The sequence below is a fragment of the Drosophila mauritiana genome, chromosome 2L, assembly GCF_004382145.1.
Source record: "Drosophila mauritiana strain mau12 chromosome 2L, ASM438214v1, whole genome shotgun sequence".
NCBI classification, from domain to species: Eukaryota; Metazoa; Arthropoda; class Insecta; order Diptera; family Drosophilidae; genus Drosophila; species Drosophila mauritiana.
The window spans coordinates 9287402-9314849 of NC_046667.1; the positions used below are offsets into that span (position 1 = coordinate 9287402).

The following is a 27448-nucleotide window of genomic DNA, read 5'->3' on the forward strand; positions in this document are numbered from 1 at the left end:
TGGTTTTATTTTTACCCACTGTGCGATGTCTTTGGGTATTTCTTCATCAACCTCCCTTCCCTTTCGTCTTCTATTCAATTGAGTTCAACGGTAGTTGACGTTACTCGTTTGCTAATTGCAGTTGAGAGACGGAGAGAGAAAGACAGAGAGCAAACAACAACTTTTAACTGTTTGTTGATGCGTTGTTTGCTCGTTTGTCTCTGCTTCATGCAATCTATTAGTCGCTCTCCCTCGCACGCCCCCACTCTCCTCCCTCCCTCCCGCCAAACAATGACGCTCCATCGCTCTCGTTTGCTCCAGGTACCGTTAAGACAGAGCTTGAGGCAATTGACTCCGATTCGCAGTCCACAATCCGCAATTCGCGATGCAGTCGAAGCGAAAACAGCAAAAAGACGAATCAGAGACAGAAACAAAGCGAAACAGCGGAAGCAGTCGACTTATCTCCTGTTTTTACAGTTTAACGCCGCCGATTATGGTTGGCTTAGTGCTCATTCGATGTTTATAGCCGAAATATACCCAGTGTTTGCCATGTGTCTCATACAGTTGTCACCTAACCGCCATTAAAATAGCACAAAATTAGTACCAAATCGTAGTTAGTCTTGATTTTCCAATAAGTAAAGTTGTAAATCTGAAATTTGTAGTTTGATTTAATCGCATAACGTACTATTGCATTGTTTATATGTTTAGTCTAAATAGTAGTCACACAACATGTGTGCATGCAATCATCAAAGTTATTAAGCCAAACACTTCGCTCTTGTTTGAGATTGTTTTATGAGATTAAAATATTATTACATTTGATTTAGAAATACTTATGTTCTTATTCAAACCATTTTGAAATTCCAGGGTAAATCATAGAAGAAATCATCATCATAAATCAAAGTAGAAAACTTCCATTTAGAGGAATGGCGCGTAGAAGAACGTAATAGTCGATTGCCTCAGCTCAATGAAGCTGGGTTCGGAAAAATCGAATTTTTGAAATTTAAAAGCTGGAATCGTTTGCCCATTTTTTGCCCATGTTTGCCCACCAATTAGTTTTTTTTGCCCACGTCCAGTTTTTGAGATATGAATTTTCGAACAAGTTCGAAAATTTTCGAAGATCAAAAATTTCACTTTTTTCAAAATTTTTTTTTTTTTATCGCAATAACTTCGTTTGCCCACGTTTGCCCACCCTTTAGAATTTTGAAATTTTCGAAAATTTTCAAAGATCAAAAATTTCACTTTTTTCAATTTTTTTTTTTTAAATCGCAATAACATCGTTTGCCCACGTTTGCCCACCCTTTAGAATTTTGAAAAAATTTATACTTTAGAAAATATAAGACATTCAAGTTTACCTAGGTGTCTTTGCCCATCCTTTGAAATTAATTTTTTTCGTTTGCCCACCCTTTAATATTACATTTTAACGTTTGCCCACCCTTCAAAATTATTTTTTTTCGTTTGCCCACTCTTAAAAATAAAAAATTTCGATTGCCCACCTCTTAAAACTAAATAATTTCGTTTGCCCATCCTTTAAAATTAATTTTTTTCGTTTGCCCACCCTTCGAAATTAGTTTTTTTCGTTTGCCCACTCTTAAAAATAAAAAATTTCGATTGCCCACCTCTTAAAACTAAATAATTTCGTTTGCCCATCCTTTAAAATTAGTTTATTTCGTTTGCCCACCCTTTAAAATTAGTTTTTTTCGTTTGCCCACCTTTCGAAATTAGTTTTTTTCGTTTGCCCACTCTTAAAAATAAAAAATTTCGATTGCCCACCTCTTAAAACTAAATAATTTCGTTTGCCCATCCTTTAAAATTAATTTTTTTCGTTTGCCCACCCTTTAAAATTAGTTTTTTTCGTTTGCCCACCTTTCGAAATTAGTTTTTTTCGTTTGCCCACTCTTAAAAATAAAAAATTTCGATTGCCCACCTCTTAAAACTAAATAATTTCGTTTGCCCATCCTTTAAAATTAATTTTTTTCGTTTGCCCACCCTTCGAAATTAATTTTTTTCGTTTGCCCACCCTTCGAAATTAGTTTTTTTCGTTTGCCCACTCTTAAAAATAAAAAATTTCGATTGCCCACCTCTTAAAACTAAATAATTTCGTTTGCCCATCCTTTAAAATTAGTTTATTTCGTTTGCCCACCCTTTAAAATTAGTTTTTTTCGTTTGCCCACCTTTCGAAATTAGTTTTTTTCGTTTGCCCACTCTTAAAAATAAAAAATTTCGATTGCCCACCTCTTAAAACTAAATAATTTCGTTTGCCCATCCTTTAAAATTAGTTTATTTCGTTTGCCCACCCTTTAAAATTAGTTTTTTTCGTTTGCCCACCTTTCGAAATTAGTTTTTTTCGTTTGCCCACTCTTAAAAATAAAAAATTTCGATTGCCCACCTCTTAAAACTAAATAATTTCGTTTGCCCATCCTTTAAAATTAATTTTTTTCGTTTGCCCACCCTTCGAAATTAATTTTTTTCGTTTGCCCACCCTTCGAAATTAGTTTTTTTCGTTTGCCCACTCTTAAAAATAAAAAATTTCGATTGCCCACCTCTTAAAACTAAATAATTTCGTTTGCCCATCGTTTAAACTTAGTTTTTTCGTTAGCCCACCTCTTTAAAATAAATATTTTCAGTTAAAAAGTTTTCCCACGTCTTAAAAATGTTTTTTTTTCGATTTTCTACTTATAAAACCAAATTTGTACATATGTATGTAATAACTGTAAGTTGTGCCGCCAATTCACATATGTATCTTAGGATCGGCGGACAGAATCACTAATATTATATGATTATGATGAACACACATATATATATATATATATATACAAAAAACTATATATATACATATGTATGTTCATCAACACTTGCATGAAATTTATCAATGATTAAGAAAAATTTATAAATTGTAAGCGAATGATTAACATTATATAAATATTAAAGAAAAAACTGTGTAACGGGTTGCGATCTCCTTATGTACGTTCATCATAATCATATAATATAAGTGATTCTGTCCGCCGATCCTAAGATACATATGTGAATTGGCGGCACAACTTACAGTTATTACATACATATGTACAAATTTGGTTTTATAAGTAGAAAATCGAAAAAAAAACATTTTTAAGACGTGGGAAAACTTTTTAACTGAAAATATTTATTTTAAAGAGGTGGGCTAACGAAAAAACTAAGTTTAAACGATGGGCAAACGAAATTATTTAGTTTTAAGAGGTGGGCAATCGAAATTTTTTATTTTTAAGAGTGGGCAAACGAAAAAAACTAATTTCGAAAGGTGGGCAAACGAAAAAAACTAATTTTAAAGGGTGGGCAAACGAAATAAACTAATTTTAAAGGATGGGCAAACGAAATTATTTAGTTTTAAGAGGTGGGCAATCGAAATTTTTTATTTTTAAGAGTGGGCAAACGAAAAAAACTAATTTCGAAAGGTGGGCAAACGAAAAAAACTAATTTTAAAGGGTGGGCAAACGAAATAAACTAATTTTAAAGGATGGGCAAACGAAATTATTTAGTTTTAAGAGGTGGGCAATCGAAATTTTTTATTTTTAAGAGTGGGCAAACGAAAAAAACTAATTTCGAAGGGTGGGCAAACGAAAAAAATTAATTTCGAAGGGTGGGCAAACGAAAAAAATTAATTTTAAAGGATGGGCAAACGAAATTATTTAGTTTTAAGAGGTGGGCAATCGAAATTTTTTATTTTTAAGAGTGGGCAAACGAAAAAAACTAATTTCGAAAGGTGGGCAAACGAAAAAAACTAATTTTAAAGGGTGGGCAAACGAAATAAACTAATTTTAAAGGATGGGCAAACGAAATTATTTAGTTTTAAGAGGTGGGCAATCGAAATTTTTTATTTTTAAGAGTGGGCAAACGAAAAAAACTAATTTCGAAAGGTGGGCAAACGAAAAAAACTAATTTTAAAGGGTGGGCAAACGAAATAAACTAATTTTAAAGGATGGGCAAACGAAATTATTTAGTTTTAAGAGGTGGGCAATCGAAATTTTTTATTTTTAAGAGTGGGCAAACGAAAAAAACTAATTTCGAAAGGTGGGCAAACGAAAAAAACTAATTTTAAAGGGTGGGCAAACGAAATAAACTAATTTTAAAGGATGGGCAAACGAAATTATTTAGTTTTAAGAGGTGGGCAATCGAAATTTTTTATTTTTAAGAGTGGGCAAACGAAAAAAACTAATTTCGAAGGGTGGGCAAACGAAAAAAATTAATTTTAAAGGATGGGCAAACGAAATTATTTAGTTTTAAGAGGTGGGCAATCGAAATTTTTTATTTTTAAGAGTGGGCAAACGAAAAAAAATAATTTTGAAGGGTGGGCAAACGTTAAAATGTAATATTAAAGGGTGGGCAAACGAAAAAAATTAATTTCAAAGGATGGGCAAAGACACCTAGGTAAACTTGAATGTCTTATATTTTCTAAAGTATAAATTTTTTCAAAATTCTAAAGGGTGGGCAAACGTGGGCAAACGATGTTATTGCGATTTAAAAAAAAAAAATTGAAAAAAGTGAAATTTTTGATCTTTGAAAATTTTCGAAAATTTCAAAATTCTAAAGGGTGGGCAAACGTGGGCAAACGAAGTTATTGCGATAAAAAAAAAAAAATTTTGAAAAAAGTGAAATTTTTGATCTTCGAAAATTTTCGAACTTGTTCGAAAATTCATATCTCAAAAACTGGACGTGGGCAAAAAAAACTAATTGGTGGGCAAACATGGGCAAAAAATGGGCAAACGATTCCAGCTTTTAAATTTCAAAAATTCGATTTTTCCGAACCCAGCTTCTTTGAGCTGATTGCCTCGACTATAGGATACCCTTTTACTGATCTTCTGACATGTTTATCTTACTCATAACCTTGAATTAAATTGAAAGAAGAATTTGGAATAGAACATATAAGATACTCTTTACCACGTAACCTATCCGCCCAACGATTAGGGGGTATATACCTACATATTACAGGAAGTTATCATTCCTGCAGATCGAATACGTGTAATTCAGAATTTGTTCGTATAACGCGTGAGTTTTGATAAACCAATTCCGGCGAAAATGCCACTTGTATCTGTGTGCACGAAGTACGTGGCTTGGCCACATCGCGTGGCTTTTTAGCTACGCTACCTTATCACTACGTCAGCTGTCAGAGTACTATATACTATATGAACTATATTCACATACTGAACATTCAAGTGGTGTTTGGTTTATTTGTAGCAATCGCTGGCACTACAGGCAGCATTTTTTTTCTATTTATTCCTGGCCTAACTTAATTGATTACACATTGCGTTCTCATGGTTTGACTGCGAATTGAGTTTTCGGCTATGGAATGGATAATAAAATATGCGTTTGGGTATAGACGATTCGCATGTATAGGGCTCGTAAAACTCCCTCCTGTCATTATGATTTGTGCCTTATCGGTTATCACTTAATTTATAAGGTATTTCTTATCTTTCGCAAGTTTCTTTGTTGCTTTGTTGTGACAAATAAAGCGAGTCTCCTCCACTTCCCTTTGAAAAACTTAAGTGTACAATTTTACAAATAAGTTGCCGTACTTTGTTATGTAAACATATAATAGGTTTGTTTATTGCCAAACACCAGACGTTGACAAATTCTAAAAATATTATAAAGGGAAATCACATGTGTGTTTACCAAACCAGATCAAAGAACAAGTAATGAGAACATCTGTGTGTATCTCTATAGAACTGTGCATTTATGCTGACCACATACAATGGATCTCCTTCAACTTCAATATGATCTCATTGTTGGCTAAGATAATGATGTTTACCTTATCGCATACTGTGCAATATATTTTGGTTGTTTTTACGATGCAATTTCCGATTTTCGCTAGTCATAAGTACTTATTTCTATACACTTGATTTATTACTTTAAACAATAATAATAAAATTATTGAAATTGTTATTTTGGGAGCACTCTTGTTTTGTCTCAGATCATTTGCTGTTTTTACTGCCTTGCACTTTCTGGTTCATAGAAAACGAAGTACTTTTGCTTGTTTTCTGTTATACCCAACTTCTCTATATACCCAACTTTTTGTCATTAACTTTAATGACTTGCGATTGAGCAGGTGTAAAAGGGGGAGGCAAGTGGCAAGAGGCAGGGGCCTATTGTTTTATTACTTACTTAGTTCGTATCGAAAGCCAATCGATCTCTGGCACCGTGGTAAATTAGGAGGGAATGCGAATAATTGAATACATTAGTATGTTAATTTGGACTCGGGCGCTTTGCTTAGGTCAAAGCTCCAATCAGACGTATATTAAGTGTAGGTGCACAGTTGTTGTCTAGTTAGTGATGAGTGCGTGAGTTCTGAGACGCGTGAATTCGATAGATTATAGTTAAGATATACATATATATCTTAAGATATAAGATATATAACATTTAAGTTTATATAAAAAGGATTCTTAGAAAAGATTTACTTTACAAAATGAAAAAAGAAACTTAAATTCTAAGAAGTATAAAAGGTTTTTACTAATGAATTAGCACATAGAGGTAATATACTATTTTTTAAGTTATTTGACTCTTAAATATCTTTTTGTTTAGAGTATATACACATATTTTTAATACCCAACTGCGATTCGACGTCACGACCTCTGTTCCATCTGAAAAAATTAACCCTGTCAGTCAACTGGTGACGATGTAATTGAATAGATAGCAATAGCAAGCTGTGGAGGCGCCCCCGTCAACAGTTTCTAATTAGTTGCGAAACTTGTTGCCCCTTTGTGGAGATGGGTGTTTCGTTTTTGCTAGCCTGAAAATTGCCCAGTTGGCGCGAATATTCTCAGAGTGTTTGAAAAGATTCCCATGCCAAATGCCGAAGCATCGTAAATATTAAACTCCATTGTTCAGTCTCACAAAGATGCCTTAATTAAGCAGCCCACTGAATTAGCATACGAACGATTTTATAGAGAGTATATGCAGCTGAAGATTTGTGGGCAATTTGTCGTGCTCGTTGACTTCATAACATTTATACCACAAGCCAGTTAAAAACTTACCAAATAATTTATTGAGATCCGATGCAGTTTTAAATTTAAGTCAGAAACTTAAACAAACGATTGCGCTGCGCAATTACTATAATTTGTTACTATAGGTGTATGTGTGTTCTTATCGTTCGAAATAATTATTCATCAGTCGGATTGCTATATCAATTATACGCCCCGTTGTACGAACATTAATATCTCGACTGGAAAAATGGCACAACAGCTGCCAGCGAAGTGCTTTTGAACCCGATAAATAATTAATTTAGCTTTTAACTTAATGACGAGAACGAACAATAAATATGCAAGTAGAGCAAAACACAAAAAAATATTTTATTCATAAAAAAACTTTAAACAAATAATAGTTCAATTTGAATGTTTTTTTTATGCCTCAAGTTCTTCAATGCATTATTCATTCTGAAAATAAATACATTTTTGAGATATCTGCGCATTGTATTTGTAAACAATTGGTACGAAATTCACCTTTTCGCCAAATGGTTGAGTTCAAGTTTTGATAGATTTGTATAATTGTACAATGTGAAACAATTGGTAAACAATTCCATATTGCGCATTGAGTTTTCAATAATGGTTTACCTTTGAACTCTTTCTTCTGAACTCTCGAACTTTAATTGTTTTGAATTAATATTGCAATCTTAAAATTTGAAAGGCTTAAGCTTAGCATTGCATCCAAAAAAGATATGAGCCTCGTATTTTAATGATTACTTAACATATTGTTCGCCTGCCCACTTTATATGTATATATAATTATTTTATAATTGGCCGGGCCATAAATGAGTTTTCAATGCAAGGTCGACCATTGAATGAACTAAAGTGAGCACTAAAATGAAAATGCGAAAATTTGAAATATTATTTGCTGGACGATTCTAAAGTGAGTTTTTCACCTCGTCAATTGGTTTTTCAATCGTTTTTCCCCCGAGTTCAATAACAATGACAAATGAGCATCTTGGACATCTGGCGTCTGTTTTGTTGCTATTGAAAATCCAATGAACTTTACAACAGAGTCGCATTTATTTTTATCTGTATCGTAATGCTACCGTTTCTCCTCGCTTTTTTTTTATTTTTTTTTTTTATTTTGATACCGATTGTGGTAATCGCACCCGGTTTTGGGCTTGGCCTGATGGAATTGTTTATCTCCTCGGTTTATTTCGCATGTGCGTGGCTAAAAATAATTTCAATTTTGTTATTGCTGCTGCCGATGGAAGTATCGACAGCCGCAAAAGCTAAAAGCCAGATACGGATACGTCCACATTCAGATACAAATGCACTTTGAAGTCGGCCACTGAAGATGGGGGCTTCCACTAATTAGCCGGGGCAGGAGTGAACTTATCAGTCTGGCCGCCTTCTTGAGGTCGTTTAACCCATCGGGGGCTAGTAAATAAATCAAGTTTTGGCACTCGAAAGTCTTTTCTTGTGGCTCGTAAAACGGAAAGAAAGGAAAATTAAAAGTCGCAGACAGACATGGTAAAAGTTTCGTTCTTTTTCTCTATTACACTTGTCTTCCTTTTTGTTTTCATATTCTTGTCTGGGGCGTTTTTTTATGCTTCTCAGCCATGACAAAGTCAAAAATTCAATGAAAGCTAAATGACTAATAAAACTACACCCAGAACTAAAAAAAAAAGTGAAGCAAATTTAATCCCAAAAAATTCAACAAAGAAAGTTTTACTTCACCATGTGATTTATGATTTGCCCGAAATGATGTTACTAATTTAAATTGTATAAAGAAAACGTATAGCTAAACTCGGTCGTGTGCCAAATTCATTTTTAGCTTTCTTGTGCCCACTGAATATTCTGTGGGTATTCACAAATATAACGAACATATATAGAAACCGCAATCGGATGTACATATATGCACATGTATATATTTGGTATTTGTATTACGCCATTGCCGCAAGTTTGCCATTCGGAATGGCTTCACAAATTAGTTCTTCGCTGATTGGATATTAAATTAAATGCCAATTGGGCGTTATTCTTTTGTTTTTCATTGATGAAAAAGACCAAGTGCTGGGGTTTCGTTAAAGAAGTAATGCTCGAAATGATAAGCCTTGGGAATTTAAAGCGATTAAACATTTGAATTTATTCAAGTATTTATATTATATTTGAATGTAGATAGGCAGTCTCCTTTCAAGAAGCTGAACGTTCTCGAAATCAAACAAATATTTAGTTTCAAGAGGAAGTCGGATTTAAAATTTGCAATAGTTATAGCATATAAAATGATTGCTTTAGAATCTATTTAAGGAACAGGAAATCGCACGCGCGGATATTTAGATACCAGTCACTCTGGGTTTTCAATCACTTGCGAATATGAATATGAAAGAAGGTTCCAATTATAGTTGACCTTGTTTCAGACACATTTGACAGCTCAGAAATCAAAGTTCAAGCCCAGTGTGATAAATGTTTTTGTTTTTTTTTAGCCTCGAACACCTTGAACTTTTTTCTGTCAATGCGGCTATCGATCGAGAACTTGAAATCTTGAAAAGCAGCTAGGCCATCCAAAGAAAACAACGACGCAGGGCCACCCACCTGCAGCTTTTGGAGTAGCAACGCCTCCATTTCCATGGCACCCGCGTTACGCTTGACCTTGTGGGCCTTTGTGCTCGCCACTGCTCATTTCGTGATGCTCTCAGTTCGGATTTTTGGCTTATCGGAAGCCCCAAGTCTTGAATCAAGGCCGAGCTTAAAATGCGCGTTTTTTTATACCCGTTAGTCGTAGAGTAAATGGGTATGCTAGATTCATTGAAAAGTATGTAACAGTTAGAAGGAAGCGTTTCCGATTTTTTTTTATTTCTTTTTAATTTTTATTTATTAATTTTTGCCAATTTCAATCGATATGCCAAGCAGATCGCTGAACTTTCTTGTTTGCACTCCCACTAGTTGAGTAACGGGTATCTGATAGTCGTTTTTATTTTTATTATTTTGGCTTACGTTTTCGTATTTTTGGTGCTTGAGTGCGTCGGATGGGTTCGATAAACTTTGTGGCATTAATTAGGCAGACTTTTTATGTTTTCATAGCTCCGATAAAATTTGTATCGGATTGCTCTGTTTTTACAATTGCATTCATATATCTCGTTTATCTTAGCATTTGAAAACAATATCTTATTTATTTATTTTAATTCATTTCAGAAAATCATGGCCTCTGCAAGTAAGGGGTCACCCCCAACATACGTGACCAGGTGCTAGGATCAACTTTTCGATCGCTTGGTAGATTGCAATTGGAATCGAATTGGAACTTTAACTGAGATAAACCGCAGAGAATCCACACATATCCGGCGTAGATCGTGGCCAGGCCGAAGAATTTAATCTGATGGTTGTGGCTCGCGAAGATGCCTTCAGCGAACACGGAAGACTTGCGGCGAAAGTTTCTAGTAGTGCAGCAGCAGCGCTCCGCACCGCCCAATCTGACCGGGGACACACTGTCATCGGGAATTCCGAATGCCAGTGTCAGCTCCGCCACCACCAGCCTGATGATGACGACGTCTACGGGTCTGGGCGGGGTGGCCATGGGTGCGGGAGAGCCGGAGCGTACGTATGTCTTTCCAGGCGGCAATCCGGTCGTAGGTAGCGCACCTGGCGGAGGACAAGGCATTCCCGGAGTGGCGATGGCAGCTCCATCGCGTGGTCATGCCCGCTCAATTAGCCATGGCGGAGGAGCCATTGTTGGAGCCAATGGGCGACCCATCAAGTCGGCCATGAAGGGCCACCAGCGAGCCTTTTCGCAGGGACAAATCACAGACTCACCACCCGGAAGTGCTGCGCCCGCGGGCAGAGGTCACAGTCGCGTGGGATCCAAGACCGATTTCATCCTGCCACCGGGTCACAAGGAGGAACCGGCGAGGGAACCCTCGGCGCCCACATCAGCGACCGGTGGGCGTGGCCATTCGCGGCAAGCATCGCGATCCGAATCCATATACACACTCCGGCGGACGGAAGCACCGCCCTGGTGGAAACGCCTTACCCTGTGCAATTACAACACCGCCGACAAGTTCGAGGAGCGAAGCTATCGGACGGTGGTTCCCAATCACACAGTGCCACCGAAGACCCCAAAGAGAGATCATCCCAACGGTCAGTTTGTGGGCAACAAGATACGGACGACGAAGTACACGCTGCTCTCGTTCATACCGAAGAATCTGCTGGAGCAATTCCATCGTGTGGCCAACCTGTACTTCATCTTCATTGTCCTGCTCAACTGGGTGCCGGAAATAAGTGCGTTTGGCAAGGAGGTGGCCATGATACCGGTCCTCTTCGTCCTGGGAGTAACTGCTGTAAAGGATCTCTTCGAGGATCGGAGAAGAAGGGCATCCGACAAGAGGATAAACAACACCACATGCCGCGTTTACGATGGGTGAGTAAATCATTGTGTTTAAATATCACTTTTAGGAATGAAATTAAATTATGCCAGACTGATTCATAATTATAAACAATAGAAAGCGCGAAGTTTTAGACTATGACACAGTATGACAAATTAATCCCTAAGTCACAAAGCTAATTTAAAATTGTTCTATTACTATACTATATACTATATACTATACTAAACTATATTAAAATACGGGAGAGAGATAAATTAGATAAACAAGTTTTTGTCTCATTAATAAATTTGATATAAGAAAATTAAATTGTACATATATTTTTAAATTGATTAATACTCGTAATCAACTAGGATACCATTGGCATGATAAAAGTGAACAGGCTTAACAATGCATTTTTATTGAAGACTTCGTTCTTAGAACTAGTTTTAACCAACGAAAATTTAAATAATTCAATCATTCGACTAACCAGTTTAAACCGACAAACAATTTTTGTCAATAATGCGACACTTGTCCATTATGCTCACAATTGCGCCGGTAATTTGTCAATTTCCCGTTGGGAAAACTTTTCAGATGTGGTTTGGGTGAAAAGTAAAGCAAACCCTCCGGCGCAGACAGATTTGAACCAACCAACAAGCCCAATTCCAGCCCATCGACCACTGGTTGCTGATGGAAATGGTTTGCCCCGCGTCCCGTCTGCGATTTGTTTGCCACACACATATATGTTTTAAAACGTGATCTAGAAATCGATAAAGTGCCAGGAGAGCAGAAGCAGCAGTGCCAACTGGCTGGCTAAACTTTCCCTCGCTGTTTGAACTAAACTTTTTCACCGTCCCCCCACTTTCTTCTCTCTCTCTCTCTCTGTCTCTGTCTCTGTTTGTTGGGGTTTGGGTTTGGGTTTGGGTTCGGGCTTTTGTCCCACATTTGCGCGTGGTTGACGCATACTTTTATCTGCCACCACCTTTCTTTGGCAGACTTTCCAACCAAGTGACAATTTACTTGCAGTGCACGTGTACTTACACTTGAAGAAATTTGAATTAATTTCTATAATGATAATAAACCCCTTTAAATCATATGTATATATATAACATATAAGGTTTTTATCTTTATTACTTTTAAATTTAAATTTATTTTTTGTGCTATAAACATGGAGTGCCTTTGTGCAAAGCCTCGAGCTCAATTGTTTTCATTCATAGTTTTTTCTTTTCGCTGACTTCAACTCTACTTGGTATTCAATTGTTTAGTTGGCTTCCCGTTTGAATGAGGCAAACATAAATCCGCCAAAAGACAAAAAGACAATGGCGCCAAGAAAACTGAAAATTTCGTATCCACGTAAATCTATGTAGGCCCCTGTTTTTTTTTTGCACCGTGTGCTGACCAATGAACTTACACATTGTTGTTGCTAATTATATTTGCATTTCCCTATTTTTCATGCCGCTCTTTGCACAATTGTCATAAACCACCGCGATTTTGTTGTTTGTCACTATTGTGTTCACATAACATGTCCAGCACAGTGGTAATAAAACAATTGCAAATTGATTTGGTTGGCACATTAATTCAATTCACATTGTTGAACTTTTGAAGGTTTTAGCAACTTTAAAGAAATACGTATATAAATAAACCTATTATATATATTTTTAAATCTATTTAGTTCCCAGAAAGATTTCATTTCAAAGATTTTCATTACCCCAAACAAAATGTTTATCTTTCGGAACCGGATATAACAAAGCTAGAACTGTTGTTATATCAATTTCTTTTTTAATATTTATTGTTGGTTTGTATATATACCATATACATATATACCAACTACCCAACATCAAACTTCAAATTTTCCGCTCACAAAATCGCCACAATACATACATGCAAATGGCACGCACACGGGCTAAGCCAAATATGGCAGTTGGAGTCAACCAACCAACTGGACAACTGACTCACAACAGCCGGTTGGGCCTGGAAGCCTCGGCACAGTGGGGCAGGCAGGCAGCGTGTCTGAGGAACAGGCCTACCGGATTGCATATTTACCTCTTCGATGGGGGCAGCATTTCCAGTTTAACGGCCCTGACCATCTCACGCCTGTCCGATTTTTGTCCACGAATCGAATTCAAGACCATGTGGAGTGAACGCCGAATGATTCATGAATCATGATTGTGTGAACTGCTCGAGGTTTCTTCGCTCCATCTTGTACTATCATTGCGATTGCGAATGAACTATTTAATGGATCAAGGTGAACTGAAAATATTTCACTTTTGCAAGTATCTAGATTTAGGTATTTTTTTTTTGCAACAATTTCTCTTTAAATGTTGTGTTAATTGCAAGCGTAACAAATCGTTTTTAAAAGTGCTAACTGGGTGATTAAACCCAAATTGAAGTGAGAAAAGTCTGAGAATTTAATTAAAACGATATTAAATGCACACAAAGAAATGAAATTAGTCACTCTTAAAAACAATTTTAGTCAACTTAAAAACAAATGACAACCACTATGCCACAGATGTGAATAATGTATTGGCATAAATATAAATAAATTATGTAAGAATCTAGAGTGATTCAAAAATATATTGAACTAATCAGAGACCGTTTGTGGGATGAATCAAAAGACTCCACTTTTTATTTGTTCTTGTTGACTTCCAGGGAATTTCCGTGGTGCAGTTATTATTGATATGACCGGCAAAAAGTCATCTCTGAAGTTTTGCAATAAATGTGCAATCAAGTGCATTCGTGGCAATCGAAAGACTGACAGCACAGCAACTTTGTGAACGTTGAAGACGAGGTCGCCCCATCGCATTTTCTGCTATATGGTCAAAGGGTTTCGCTTACAGAACAAAAAAAGAATGAAAAGATCTTCATTCGTAGCACTTTTACCTTATGTAATGCATTATGCAACACACTGGCGCATCTGGCAATCTGAATCATACGAGATTTTTTCTGGATTTAAGCGGAAACTGTAAACAGCAATTGCCACTCACTGCAACTCGCCATGCATGAAAGTTTACATTTTCTTTCTTATTTCTTATTTCTGCTTGATTGTTTATTGCATTTTGTAAATGCTAAAATCCTATATTTGCGAAATTACATTTCGAGCACTGGTACTTCAATGAAAATTTCAAAATTAATAATGAGAGAGAAACACGTACCATAAAATTTGAATTTTTATGATAGTAATAAAGTAAGTGCACTAAATGCCATACTGAGAAGTTGATTTAAGCCAAATGAAATGTTATAGATCTGCGTTCAAGAAATTTAAAGCCAAATGCGAAGCAACTTTTGTTTTACGATCTTGAACTTGACTTACCTTAAAAAACATGGGAATTCAATAAATATTTAATGGTCTAATTTTCCTGTTGCTGAACTTAATACAAGTGTGCTAGCTGAAATGCCGGAATAAGCTTATTCAACTGTCAGTTTGTGATGGGCGGCAATCAGCTGGCGATTCTCTCAGGTGTCAAGTGTGCACTTTCACCGAAACTCCATGCATATATTCCATCGTAGCCGGAGCTCTATGATTCTGGTTCTGGTTTTGAGGTCTCTGCATTAAATATAAATATAAAACACGGCCATCAAGGTTGTGGGAAGAATTTGTGTGGGGCACGTTGCGGGTTCGAACAAAACAAAAAAAAAAAAGTGAGAACGCTAACCTTGAAAAGCAATCGCGATATGACCGCAGAACCGTACAACCGAATGTATCTGTCGGATGTTGTTCTAAAGCCACTTAGTAGATGATGGTGGTGTTGATGATCGAAATGCGAATATCACATCCCCCTGATGGCTGATGGTTATGCTCTACTGGGGCGCATCTGTTCTTGTGCCATTACGTTGATCCCCTCCGTGTTTTTTTTTTTTCGGTTTTGGTTTTGGGCTTTCATTGGGTTATGGCTTATTGTTTGCTCGTTTGGTAAAAGGCTTAATTTTTGCCCGCCACACACGAGCACAACACAATGTAAGGCCCGAACTCATGACATTGAAAATGCTAAAATACAGCAACAGACAAACGGGTTTTCCATTCCCCATTCAAGCAAACCGGTTGGCAATCATCGTTTACTGTCTCAAACTCACTCGGACTCAATCTTGAATCTCAGTTCCAGCCTGGGAGACTCGCGCACAGCGGTGTTTGTCTAGCAAGAACCACAGACTCTGTATCTCTAGCTCCGACGGATTCCCAATCTCGATGGCGTTGGCTAAACCTGATGCCCCTGCAAAGCCGGCTCTCCGTCTAATGGCCATGTTAACAAACCCCAGAGACCATTAACACCGTGCTGCAATTGTCAGTTGAGCTTGCTGTTTGCTGTTGGTCAAGTTTTTCTATTCGTATTTGTTGTCTTCGGTGGTTTTCTTGCAGTGTCACTGATCCGGTGGCTTGTTTCCAACTCAGTTGGGTTCAAGTGAAGCCAAAGCTCAGGCTAGAGTTTTGCTCAGGGACAAGTTAAGGTGGAAAATATGGTCAGCCAGGTGATGGCTTTGGGTTCAGACATACATATGTAGTATATAGATGCAATTGACGACTTTGCCAAATGGAAAAGAAACTATTTAGTAATGATTTAGGCAAGGTTTGGTTTGGTTTTGCAACATGCTCAAGTTTTATTTTATCAGCAACCAGACGACAAACCGCCACTCGCAAAACAACAGTTGTTATCTTTTCAGAACATGTCAAACGAAAATTGATCATTAGTTTAGTGACTTAACTTTACTTAAAAATAAAAACCAACCAGATACACAAGTTTCTTCCAGCAACTAAATAAGTTTATCTTCTAGTTATTGCGTTTGTTTGCCATAGAGGGAGCATTTCAAACTAGTTATTTGCAAAGCTATCAAAACACTTGAGATAATATTTGATCAGTTTCAATGACATATATACCTAGATATAATATCATTAATTCTTCAGACTCTCATTAAATAAGAGCACGTACAAGAACTACGAGAAAATGATTAGTATTTTCCTCTTGAACAATTTGTAACTACACATCCCTTTGAATAGTTGGCTAATATTAGCGCTCTAAATTTCCGGACACGCCCTTAGCACACATTACCCAAAACTCCAATAGATCATTTGAATGGCGTTGGTTGTTAGCCGAAAGCAAGTAAACAGGGAATGTGATTGTTTGATTCCAATTTGACTGGGCCACGCGGAAGACTTTATTTGCCTTGTATCTATCTCTGTAACACAATTTGCAAACAGCGTGGGGATTGCCCATTACAATATTTGCACTCAGAACTGACTAGATACTTCCCCCCATTTGAGTTTCATATCCCAACATTTCCATCCGTAATTCCAGTTTCGCTTTTTGCCGCCAACAAGCGATTGCCAAGTGCAAAACGCTGTTCAGATACAAGAGGAATCTCAGAGATATGACAACTGCCCAGATATCAAATGACGATTTGAGTAGTCCACATGGAGGAAAACATCAGCGGAGGCAACTCGAATAGCTTCACCGACAAATGCCGATAGCTCGATGAAATATGAGAATGAGATACTGGGCATTCATTTGCGGTCAGTTTGTTTGTTTGGTTGGTTGGTTGGCTGAATGGACGGATGGCTGGACAAATAAACTGACTTTTGTTTGGCCTTTCCCAATAATTGACCTTACTTGCAGTGCTGGCCGATAATTGTCATATGAGTTTTGCCCGCCTGCGTCCACATTCCTTTGCCAGGGGAAAAGAGCTTTATTAATAATTAATTTAGGCGGGCAATTGAGCGATGGCCGCTGAAACCAGACTATACACACATATACACATGCCAGTTTGGTTGAGGTGTACTTCTCATTTCCAAGTCCTCTGTTGCGTGCAACGAGCTAATTACATGACCGAACTGTCTTTTCATTTCTTGGCGACGGAGTGGGCCAAAGGTGGGTTAAGTACACACCCGTCTAGCGGCATTGCGGGCTCCATTGAACCGCTTGCCGTACCGCCCATCGCCCACCGCCCACCACCCACCACCCACAACTTGTGCTTTAATAATGTTTACATGATTGATTCATGCGCGATGGCTCTTAGCCAAGTTAATGAGGCACTGCCACTGTTTCTGTTTGAGTGCCAGTGCGTGTGGGCGTTTCTTTTCCACCCACCGCCCTTTCTTCGCTTGAATGGGGACCAACTTTAAAAATGTATTATAAAAATCACTTGCGTGCTCTGTTTACTTGGCTTTTATTTTTCCATGCGGTGTCGAGGAAATGGGTACGTCGCTTCGCCTTTTGGGTGCGCCTTAAATGCATTAACTCAGACCAATACAGCTCGGGAAAACCAAACTCAGCATGACGGACATTGCAAGGACGACCTTCAGCGTGTTCCGACTTGATGGCATGGGCGGTGGGTGTGGAAATTGTGGGCAAACTTTTCATTAATGAAAACAATGTAGCGCGCAGTGGGTGTCATTTAAAGAGTAGCCACAAAAGTTGCCTTAAAAATCGGAAATGGTCTTCCTCTCATTTCATTATTCCCAAACATCATTAGCAGCCAATCAAATACAAAGGAAATCAGGTATAGAATATTAACATAATGATTTATGGTGCCTTTCGAAGTAATACAATAGTCAGCTATCTTTTCCCTAGCGAACAGAGAGTAATACAAACAATATCGAAATCTATCGCTCCAATTAAACGAACCTACGGCAATACTGTGCATATCAAAAGCGAGTAAATATGTGTTAATTTACGTAGACCCAAGTTCACCGTCATCAGTGGAGTACATAGTCCATAGTCTGATGTCGGACGAAGTTTATCTGCGTGGGCTCATCTGGATGGGGATGGGATTTCCGGGGGATATGGGCTTATTAAATGCTGAATTATTTATGACAGCACAGTGAGGGGTAGGATCCCGCCGGCGGAGTCCTTCTGGTTATGTTTACACAACCTGGCTAACGCTTCGTTGGCTTTTGCCTAATTTGCTCTATGTTCGGCCTGCTGCTAGTCGGTTTTTCGCTGCCTGGGCAAGTGTAAGTTGTCTAATCGCCGGCCCACATATGTTTACTTTGGGTCTACGGAAAGTGCCTTTTAAATAACAACCTTGTCGCTACATGAACTCACATATGAGCGGATGGCAGTCTGCCCATTCCCATTCCCAGTCCCAATCCCACTCCCTGTTCCTGTTTATGTTGCAGCACTTTGTTGACTACGCTAACGGAAGGGGGCATGCGCATTTGCCCACTTCTATTGCCCGGCCATGTTATGCGAACCTTAGGAAATTACCCTACCATTCCCAGGTCCATAACTACCTCAAACGAACATGCATGACCCACTTTGGCCACATAAATTTCCATGTATACGATGGCAAGGAGGAAGGCGGTTCGGCCAGATGAGAGCATTAAATAATCGAGTGCACGGTCCAATACACTGAGAATACGATTTCCCGGTGGCCACGATCTTCTTGACTAGGTAATATCGAACCCATGACGCAATTGGCCTACATAAATTGAGTGCACTGATTCTTTGGACATGCATGAAACCACCGGCATTGCACTTATCTTATCTGTAGTGGTAAAAACCAGTGCAAATATTTATGATAAAAATTTCTTGAGGAATTCTATGGATTTTCAAACGATGATTTGAGAGTATAAAACTTCATTAATTAAGTGCAACACAGAAGAGGTCGTAGATCAATAATGAATGATACGGGTTCGTATGTATCCCCATGACTCAACCTAATGTAGTTCCTGTCCCGTCATGAACATCATAAAATTCGATTTGAAGAGAGGCATGTAATTTCGCTCTTAAGTTAGATCGATACCATCACCATTTTAATTGACACACCGAAGGGAGAAAACACACCAACTTCACCCCATAAAGAGGGGCGTGTGAGAAGCGCGGAGAAAGGCGCGAGAATGAATAAATTGCCGCTAGAGGGCGTTACCAATGCGACCCACATTCTCTTCAATCCAAACCGAAATCGAAATCGAAAACACAACTTCAATTTGGGTTGCGAAGTTGCGTGAGTTTCACTTTTATTCCAAGTGGCTTCTTTTTTTTTTGTTGTTAGCTGGACGAATAATTCAGCAATCAACGTGCTCATCGTCGAGTTAAACTCGCATTAATTTTGCATTTCTGGAAAACGCCTAATAAATCGAGTCAGGCCCGGTAATTGCGCTCCGCCAAAACAGCATTAAAGATTCAACAGCCGAGACGCCCTCGGGGTAAATATGAATCCGCGACTAAAGTGGGGAGGGCCCAATTAGGTGACATGCAATAAAGCAGGGCTGGCACAAAAAACTTGTCTGACTGCGACCGCCATTCGCCCCGCTCCTCTGGTGTCTCCTGGCGTGGCTGGTGGGGCTGCATGTCCTCCCCGAGGGATACAAGCGGAATATCGCGCCTGGCGGTGGGTGCACTGCTTGGCTGCTTGGTGGCTTGTTAATGGACTTGACACTTGGCCAACAGTTGGTCACGCGCCGCAAGACAACGCCCATAATGATGATAATTACAAGACCAACAGCTGTCGCCTTCGCGCTACAACTTGCACTTGTTGTTCCGCCCGATCCGGCTATTGAAGGTTTTGTTTTGTATCCATAGGAATATGATTGATGACGCGGACTCCGCGGTCAGCGGGTGAGTAACACTTGACCTAAATAAAATATATCGCCGGAGAAAGTGTGCGCATAAAAATATGGCAAACTTGGAGTTGCAAGGAAAGTGAGAGGGAAAGCAAAATCAAAATATAAATCAAAACAAATGAATATGCTCATAAAAAGAACATCAAATAATTATAAACAGTTGATGAAGTTCCGGTTGTAAAATGGGGAGTTGATTTCAATTTTGATATACCAAAAAAGTATTAGTAGCTGAATAAATTATTTTTAACATATAAACCTGAATTCGATGTATAAAGTGAACATTTACAATAAATTAAATTTTACCATTAAGAAGTTTATTTCCGATTTAAAAATTAGCAATTGATAGATTAAATCTTATCACCCTTGATGGATTGGGACACGACCTCAATTCAATTAACTTTAAAACACGATTCTCAGAGAACTGAGCAATTTTAAAGAAATCGGAATTGGGTGATCTAATAAACCCCTCCACAGTAATAGTTTATAGCACGCTTTCGTCAAACAAAATAAATCACTCATAGTGATCGAATCAATATCTTATCGAAGGAAGTGCCTAATAAAATGCGATTACATTTGAAGAACCTGGCCAAAATGGCACGTACGTGATATATAAGGAAACGCAGTTCTGTCAACCGAACCGATGGCTTGCAGAACGTCAGCACCTGTCAATTAGGGAATTGCATTTGCCAGGCCAGAAACAAGAGTTGGTCGGCGAAAATGGTAACACAACACAGCACAATAAAAAAAAAACAAATATAATTATATGGCCACAAAGGGGCTAAAAGGGGACGTTGGCAATTGCGTTAGAATGTGCAATCTTGCTAATGACCCAATTAGAACGATGGCCAAAGCAAAAGCTTTCACCGCCGACCTGTTTTCCTTCCTATTTTATTTTTCCTGTAGCTGTGTTGCCGCAGCAGGCTGACAGGACATGCCACAGTCTGGATTCTAGCACTGCAAGGACACTGGACACACAATGACAGAAAGTTCAGGGCAGAGGGTCGGACACGCGACTTTTAAAAATTACATTTTCCAACCATAACAATTTCGCGTCGCACGGAGTGAACTTGAATGAAATGGAATTGGTCTGTTCCCGTCCTTGCACTTCCTCCTGCCCATTCCCATGGCAAACTCTCTTTGCGGACTCTTTCATAAATATCAAAGCAGGGCAAAGATGACGACACTACGTGATTCCCAAAACGAGCTGACATGCGACCCACGAAATTTTACAAAAAAAACCATGAACCACACAGAGAGGAATACTTTCTCGGTGATGCAGGGGGGGAAACTCCAGCAATCACTCGCCGCCTCCTCATCGTCATCTTCTTTTTGTCAAGGTCGAGGCCAAGTGGTGGCACATTATTTCGCAATTTACTAGTTACTTTAATAACCCACCCACATGCGAGCCCTGACCGCCAAGCCACAGCTGGTCTCCCCACTTGGCACACCTTCTCCATTAACAAAGCACTTATCCCAATCCCTGACCTTAGCCTACCCTAAACCACTAACCAAATAACCAGTCCAACTTAACTCGCATGTAAATTGTCTTGCGTGGCGGACCATCAATGTGTTCATTTGACAATAATTGAGTTTTTGTTATGACGAGCATTTCATGAATATTGCATTGAAATTTATATCTGTATAGGTATGACAGCCAGAGCGACATTTCGTGACCAGAAGTTGACATTTTGAAAGCCAACTGCAGCTCGATTCTTTGGCATTTTCAAATATTTACTTTAAACCATTTTTTTAAGAAATAATGTAAAAAAATATATATAGATTTATTGTAGATTTTTTCGGTAGTTATTGATATATAATTGAATTAATCTTTTCTTTTGAAGATTTAATCGACTTAAAACGATTCTACAACAATTTGTATTATTATTTTTTTTATTACAGAGAAACGGAGCGGTACAAGAAGGTGAAATGGCAGGAGCTGCGTGTTGGGGACATTGTCCACCTGTCCAACAACGAGACGGTGCCGGCGGACATCCTGCTATTGCGGACAAGCGACCCCCAAGGGGTGTGCTACATAGACACCTGCGATTTGGACGGTGAAACGAATCTGAAGCGGCGCGAGGTGAGTTCCCGGCAATTAGCTAACCCAGTAGCTAGCTCTACGTGATTCTACAGATATTTGTCATTTCTTCGCAGGTTGTACGTGGCTTCGAGGAGATGCAGAGCATTTTTGTGCCCAGCAAGTTTGTTAGTCGCGTGGAAGCGGATGCGCCGACCACGAAGCTATATAGATTCCATGGGGCCTTAATACATCCAACTGGTGAGCGTGTGCCCATATCGACCGAGTGCCTTTTGCTGAGAGAGAGCAGACTGAAGGTGGGTTAACTCTTGCCGGGTGCAATATACATTCTTTTATCTGAATTATCTTCACTTCAGAATACGGACTATATCGAGGGTATTGTAGTCTATGCGGGACATGAAACGAAGTCTATGCTAAATAATAGTGGTCCAAGGTACAAGCGATCCCAGGTGGAACAGCAAATGAATATTGATGTGATATGGTACGTAAAATATTTGGATTTATATCTTATTATATATTAATGGTGTGTTAACTTTCAGGTGTGTGATAATTTTGTTGATATTGTGCGTTGTTGGCGCTATTGGATGCAGAATGTGGTTGAGCTCGTTTACCCATTTCCCGGTGCCCTATTTGCCACCGAATAAACTGACTGCCAATATGGAGAGCATGTGGATTTTCTGGACGTACATCGTCATCCTGCAGGTGATGATTCCACTGTCGCTCTACGTGACCATCGAGCTGTGCAAGATCCTGCAGGTCTTTCACATCCACAACAATGTCGATTTATTCGATGCGGAGACTAACAAGCAAACGGAATGCCGGGCGATGAACATAACCGAGGAGTTGGGCCAGATCCAGCATATATTTACAGATAAAACAGGTACTCTCACGGAGAACAAGATGATCTTTCGACGATGCGTTGTCAATGGATCGGATTACAATCATCCGCCTTCGGAGCTTGAAAAGATATATTCTAAGCCGGGCGCACCGGCGCCACCACTGATTCCGAATGATAATCTGAATAGCGACATGGCACAACTCACACAAGGAACATATCTCACACCTCATGCGCAGCGCATTCAAGAGTTCCTCGTGGTACTGGCTATCTGCAACACGGTTATCGTGGGTGCCGCCCCTCATCGAGATATGATGAATGCCAGTGGGATTATCGAAGTGCAGCAAATAGGAAACAGCCCGGCGAACCTTAAGCACGGCAAGCAGCGACAGAAGCTGCTGGCCAGTAGCACAACTACGACCACAACGACGACTATAATAAATGGACCTGCGACACAGCCGCAAGTAGTGTCCATTCCAGCGGATCGTTATATCAGGCTGGCTGAATCACGATCGGTGACTCCCTCTCCACCTCCCAATCTCCTTTTTGCGTTGCCGGCTCAGAGCCATCAGCCAACTCTTTCGCCCATCAGCAGCTCGGCTGAATCGTCACCGAATTCCGAGTCTGAATCACCATCACCGCCGATGAAAAACAAGTCCCTTTCCAACAGTATTTCGCCCACCGGTAGGGCCAAGGCAGTCATTAACTCCAAGATTACGAGTATAGCGACCTTTCTGAATGCCAAAACTCAGGGAAAGCGAATGAAGTTGCCGTAAGTTTCATCATTTATTGATTTTATCAAAAGATAAACCCTAATTGCTTGCCATTATAATTTCCAGTTCATCCAAAACGGGAACGATTTACAGAACCGCCGATGGGCGACCGCTCTACGAAGCCGAGAGTCCTGATGAGTTGGCTCTCGTGAATGCTGCCTATAGCTATGATTGCTGCCTACTGAATCGCAGTCCCAACCAGATTTTGGTCAGCATGCCAATGGCGGGAGCCACAAGGGAGTACGAGATACTCAAGGTTCTGCCCTTTGATTCCAGTCGCAAGTGCATGTCAATTGTGGTTCGCCAGATTGGCAGTCAGGAGATTGTGCTGTACACCAAGGGCGCTGATAGCTCTATCATGCCCGTCTTGGTGCCTTGCTCGCATAACAGTCCCGAAGGTGAGTGGCATTACACATGACTGTTCCGATAATTAATGACCGATTTTATTGATTTTAGGCATATTGCGAGAACAGACCCAGCAACAGCTTGATCGCTATGCCCGCGAAGGTCTGCGCATCCTAGTAATGGCCAAACGGACTCTGAACTCTGCAGACTATACGGATTGGTGGGCGCGGCATCAGGAAATCGAGATGTCGTTGGAGAACCGCGAACGAAGATTACGTGACTCATTCGCGAAGCTGGAAAGCAATCTGACCCTGTTGGGGGCAACAGGCATCGAAGATCGCCTACAGGATGGAGTGCCGGAGACGATAGCCTCGCTTCTCTCCGCGGGGATCTCAGTTTGGGTTCTGACTGGAGACAAGCCCGAAACGGCCATAAATATTGCCTACTCTGCAAAGTTATTTACCCAGCAAATGGAGCTCATAAGGCAAGCAAAGTTATAAATTAAGAGTGCTTCCACAACGCCTTTCATTTAAACATTGACGTATCTAATTGTAATTCCTGCATCGTTTTAGGTTAACAGCACGATCCCGCGATGCTGCTGAAACAGCCATAAATTTCTATCTGACTGATATGGAGAATGACAAGACAACGTCCTCGTTGGGCTATGGCCAGTCGTTAAGAAAGAAACAACGCGCATTGGTAGTGGATGGAAAGACCTTAACATTTATTTTAGATCCCAAGTGAGTCAGGCACAAAGTGTATTTTTATCCTCTTATTTAATTGCATTACCAATTTGCAGGTCCAAACTAATCCTGCCTTTTCTGCGACTGTCTAAGCGGTGCGCTTCGGTGCTCTGCTGCCGATCCACTCCGCTGCAGAAGGCCTACCTAGTCAAAGTGGTTAAGGAGGAGCTCAACCTGCGAACCCTGGCCATCGGGGATGGCGCCAACGATGTGTCCATGATCCAGATGGCCGACGTGGGCGTTGGAATCTCTGGTCAAGAAGGCATGCAGGCCGTTATGGCCGCTGATTTCACTCTACCCCGTTTTCGTTACTTGGAGCGCCTGCTCTTGGCGCACGGATATTGGTGCTACGATCGATTGGCGCGCATGATTTTATACTTTTTCTATAAGAATGCTGTAAGTTTAAGATTTATTAAGATCTGAGTATATAAAACGGAAACTGTAAATCCTGCAATATACCTTTGTTCCAGGCCTTTGTCTTTCTGATATTCTGGTACCAGTTGTACTGTGGATTCTCTGGCCAAGTGATGATGGATCAGATGTACTTGATGCTGTATAATTTAATATTCACCTCGCTGCCGCCATTGGCCATTGGAGTGTACGACAAGCGTGTGCCCGAAGATCTCCTGCTAAAAAATCCATATCTCTACAAAAATGTGAGTTGGGAAGCAAGTTGTATTCATAATCTATATGATTAACTATTGGGAATCCATTCGATTTCAGGGTCGACTGGGCGTAGCTTATAGACCACACGACTTCTGGCTAATACTACTGGATGCCCTCTATCAGAGCCTGGTCATATTCTTCGTGGCGCTGTGCGCCTATGCGGAGAGTGATGTAGGGATCTGGGAGTTCGGTACGACGATAACGGCATCCTGTCTCTTTGCTAACCTCGTACACTGTGCCATTGAAATACGTTCCTGGGTGAGTTTATTCAACAAGGTTAACAAATTATCTGTATGCTTATTAGATTTTCGTATTTCCCTTTTCAGACTGTGCTGCATGTCTTATCCATAGTGCTTAGCCTAGGTTCCTTCTACCTCTTTGCGATCGTTTACGATTCTGTGTGCATGAATTGCTTCGGAGTCCGGTCCTCATACTGGGTCATCTTTGTGTGCTTTGCCTCCGTTGTTCACTGGCTAGTGATAATGCTCTCCACAGTGGTGGCAGTTCTGCCACGGTTAGTATGCAATTTAAATTCAATTTTAAACGTTTTATTAATTTTCTTATTTTTACAGCCTGCTCCTAACAACAGTGCGTATTTCGTTGTGTCCCGACGACAGCACCAAAGTTATCCTGCAAAGCAAACGGGAGCGCAGCAGAGGTGAGGGTTTGTTAGTTACTTGGTCGCGCTCCACGTCAGCCTCATCAATCTATAGGTAAAAAGGCACAAAATACTTGATCTGCAAGCAAGTTGCAATTTTTTCATTTGCACGATTTGAATACACCCTTTAGAGCATGTATTAGTTTTTTTTTGATTTTGTGTCTTTTTATTTCTACATTGTTGCGCAATTCTTTGATGCAATTCGTACCTAAAACAACAAAAAATTCATGCCGTTTTACAGAATCACCGATTATGGGTCTAAGAATCAGATTATAACAACGATTACCTGATTAAGCGCCAAAATGCAATTCTTCGGCTATCTCAGCGGCAACTAAAATAAGGAAGACGACTAGCAACCCCTAAAACTTGTACACATGTGCTTTCGCTCTAAATATGTGGCCTTCGACACCGATTATTGATAATATTGCGTTAGTTTAGTTAATCCACTTATCTTAAAAGTACTTAGTAAGCAATTCAAATAATTTGTTTAGCGAATGATTGAGCAAGCGCTTAGATTTCCGAGTTATCTATCTGAATATTAGTTAAACTGTTTGCCTTAACACTAGAATGAAAGCAATTGCACAATTGCATGTATGTCATAGTTTACATATTTATTTGTATAAAATTAGGGAGCCAGAAGTGCTCGAGAATTGAACCCAACCTAACCGACTATTGTTAAATAGAAGCGAAAATACAATGCTTATTTATGTGTACGATTATTTAAACTAGCGACTAATAGATGTATCACCCTAACAGAAATACTTGACAATTCAAACACAACAGAACTCCATTGCGAGTTCGATGATAAGGCTGTGATTCTACACTCATGAAGGATATACCTAAGCATAAGATATATATACATACACAAACCTATAGACCTTAGATGTTAGTTGCATTGATTCAAGTATTGACAGAATTGTTTCTCACCTTCTGTTTCTTAGTTTGTTGTGTGAACAAGAACATTTTTTACTTTTTTATTGAGACCATGCAATGACAAGTTGTAATAATCGATTGTTGTAATCTATTAGTTGTACTAAACCAATTAACCTACTTGTAGTCCTCTTCAAAAAGAATACAATAAGATAAACTTTAAATGCAATTCGAAATTAACTGGGTTTGTTAACAGAATGAATTCCAGAGAGCAAAAATTGTTAGCTGAATATTTACATTGTTGAAAAGCAAGAAATCATTAAATGAAATAAATGTATATTTACCTAAAAAAAACAGCTAAAGTGTGTTTATTTTATGAGTTAAATTTATCAACAATATGTTCGGTGATTTCAGACAATCATCTAAAAGTTATCTTTTCTACAAGCGTTTAAAAAAACATGCCAGGATGTGTGCCATTGGAATCTACATATGTACATATTTTACGGTGTCGAATTATGTGGGTTTGTGCACCCACTAAATGTCAAAAACAATGTTTGAGTATAGGCTAAGACCGGAACAGTGATGATAAATAGGAAAGCCACAACGATGCCTTTTATAAAATTCTTATGTTTCGCTCTATCGTTTTATATTCCAAATATCATTATAATTTTGGTCTTCCCTTTATATTGAATACATTATGAATT

At 39.2% G+C, this 27448-nt stretch overlaps 1 protein-coding gene across 4 annotated transcripts in view; it reads left to right on the forward strand.

Annotated features, from left to right (window-relative positions):
• The window catches only part of LOC117150986 (probable phospholipid-transporting ATPase VA), a 28538-nt gene extending 1805 nt beyond the window's left edge, over nucleotides 1–26733 (forward strand). For 3 of the 4 annotated variants that reach the window (XM_033318188.1, XM_033318197.1, XM_033318205.1), the window contains 14 exons: nucleotides 10103–11321; nucleotides 21716–21896; nucleotides 21971–22150; nucleotides 22211–22335; nucleotides 22394–23461; nucleotides 23529–23860; nucleotides 23919–24291; nucleotides 24380–24547; nucleotides 24607–24946; nucleotides 25021–25206; nucleotides 25274–25474; nucleotides 25543–25730; nucleotides 25789–25929; nucleotides 26116–26733. In XM_033318188.1, the coding sequence (XP_033174079.1) occupies nucleotides 10303–11321; nucleotides 21716–21896; nucleotides 21971–22150; nucleotides 22211–22335; nucleotides 22394–23461; nucleotides 23529–23860; nucleotides 23919–24291; nucleotides 24380–24547; nucleotides 24607–24946; nucleotides 25021–25206; nucleotides 25274–25474; nucleotides 25543–25730; nucleotides 25789–25929; nucleotides 26116–26164 (4551 nt within the window). In that variant the 5' untranslated portion in view covers nucleotides 10103–10302 and the 3' untranslated portion in view covers nucleotides 26165–26733. The remainder of the gene's footprint in view (nucleotides 1–10102; nucleotides 11322–21715; nucleotides 21897–21970; nucleotides 22151–22210; nucleotides 22336–22393; nucleotides 23462–23528; nucleotides 23861–23918; nucleotides 24292–24379; nucleotides 24548–24606; nucleotides 24947–25020; nucleotides 25207–25273; nucleotides 25475–25542; nucleotides 25731–25788; nucleotides 25930–26115) is intronic. The other variant, XM_033318212.1, reaches the window with a different exon arrangement.
• Nucleotides 26734–27448: the final 715 nt, after the last annotated feature.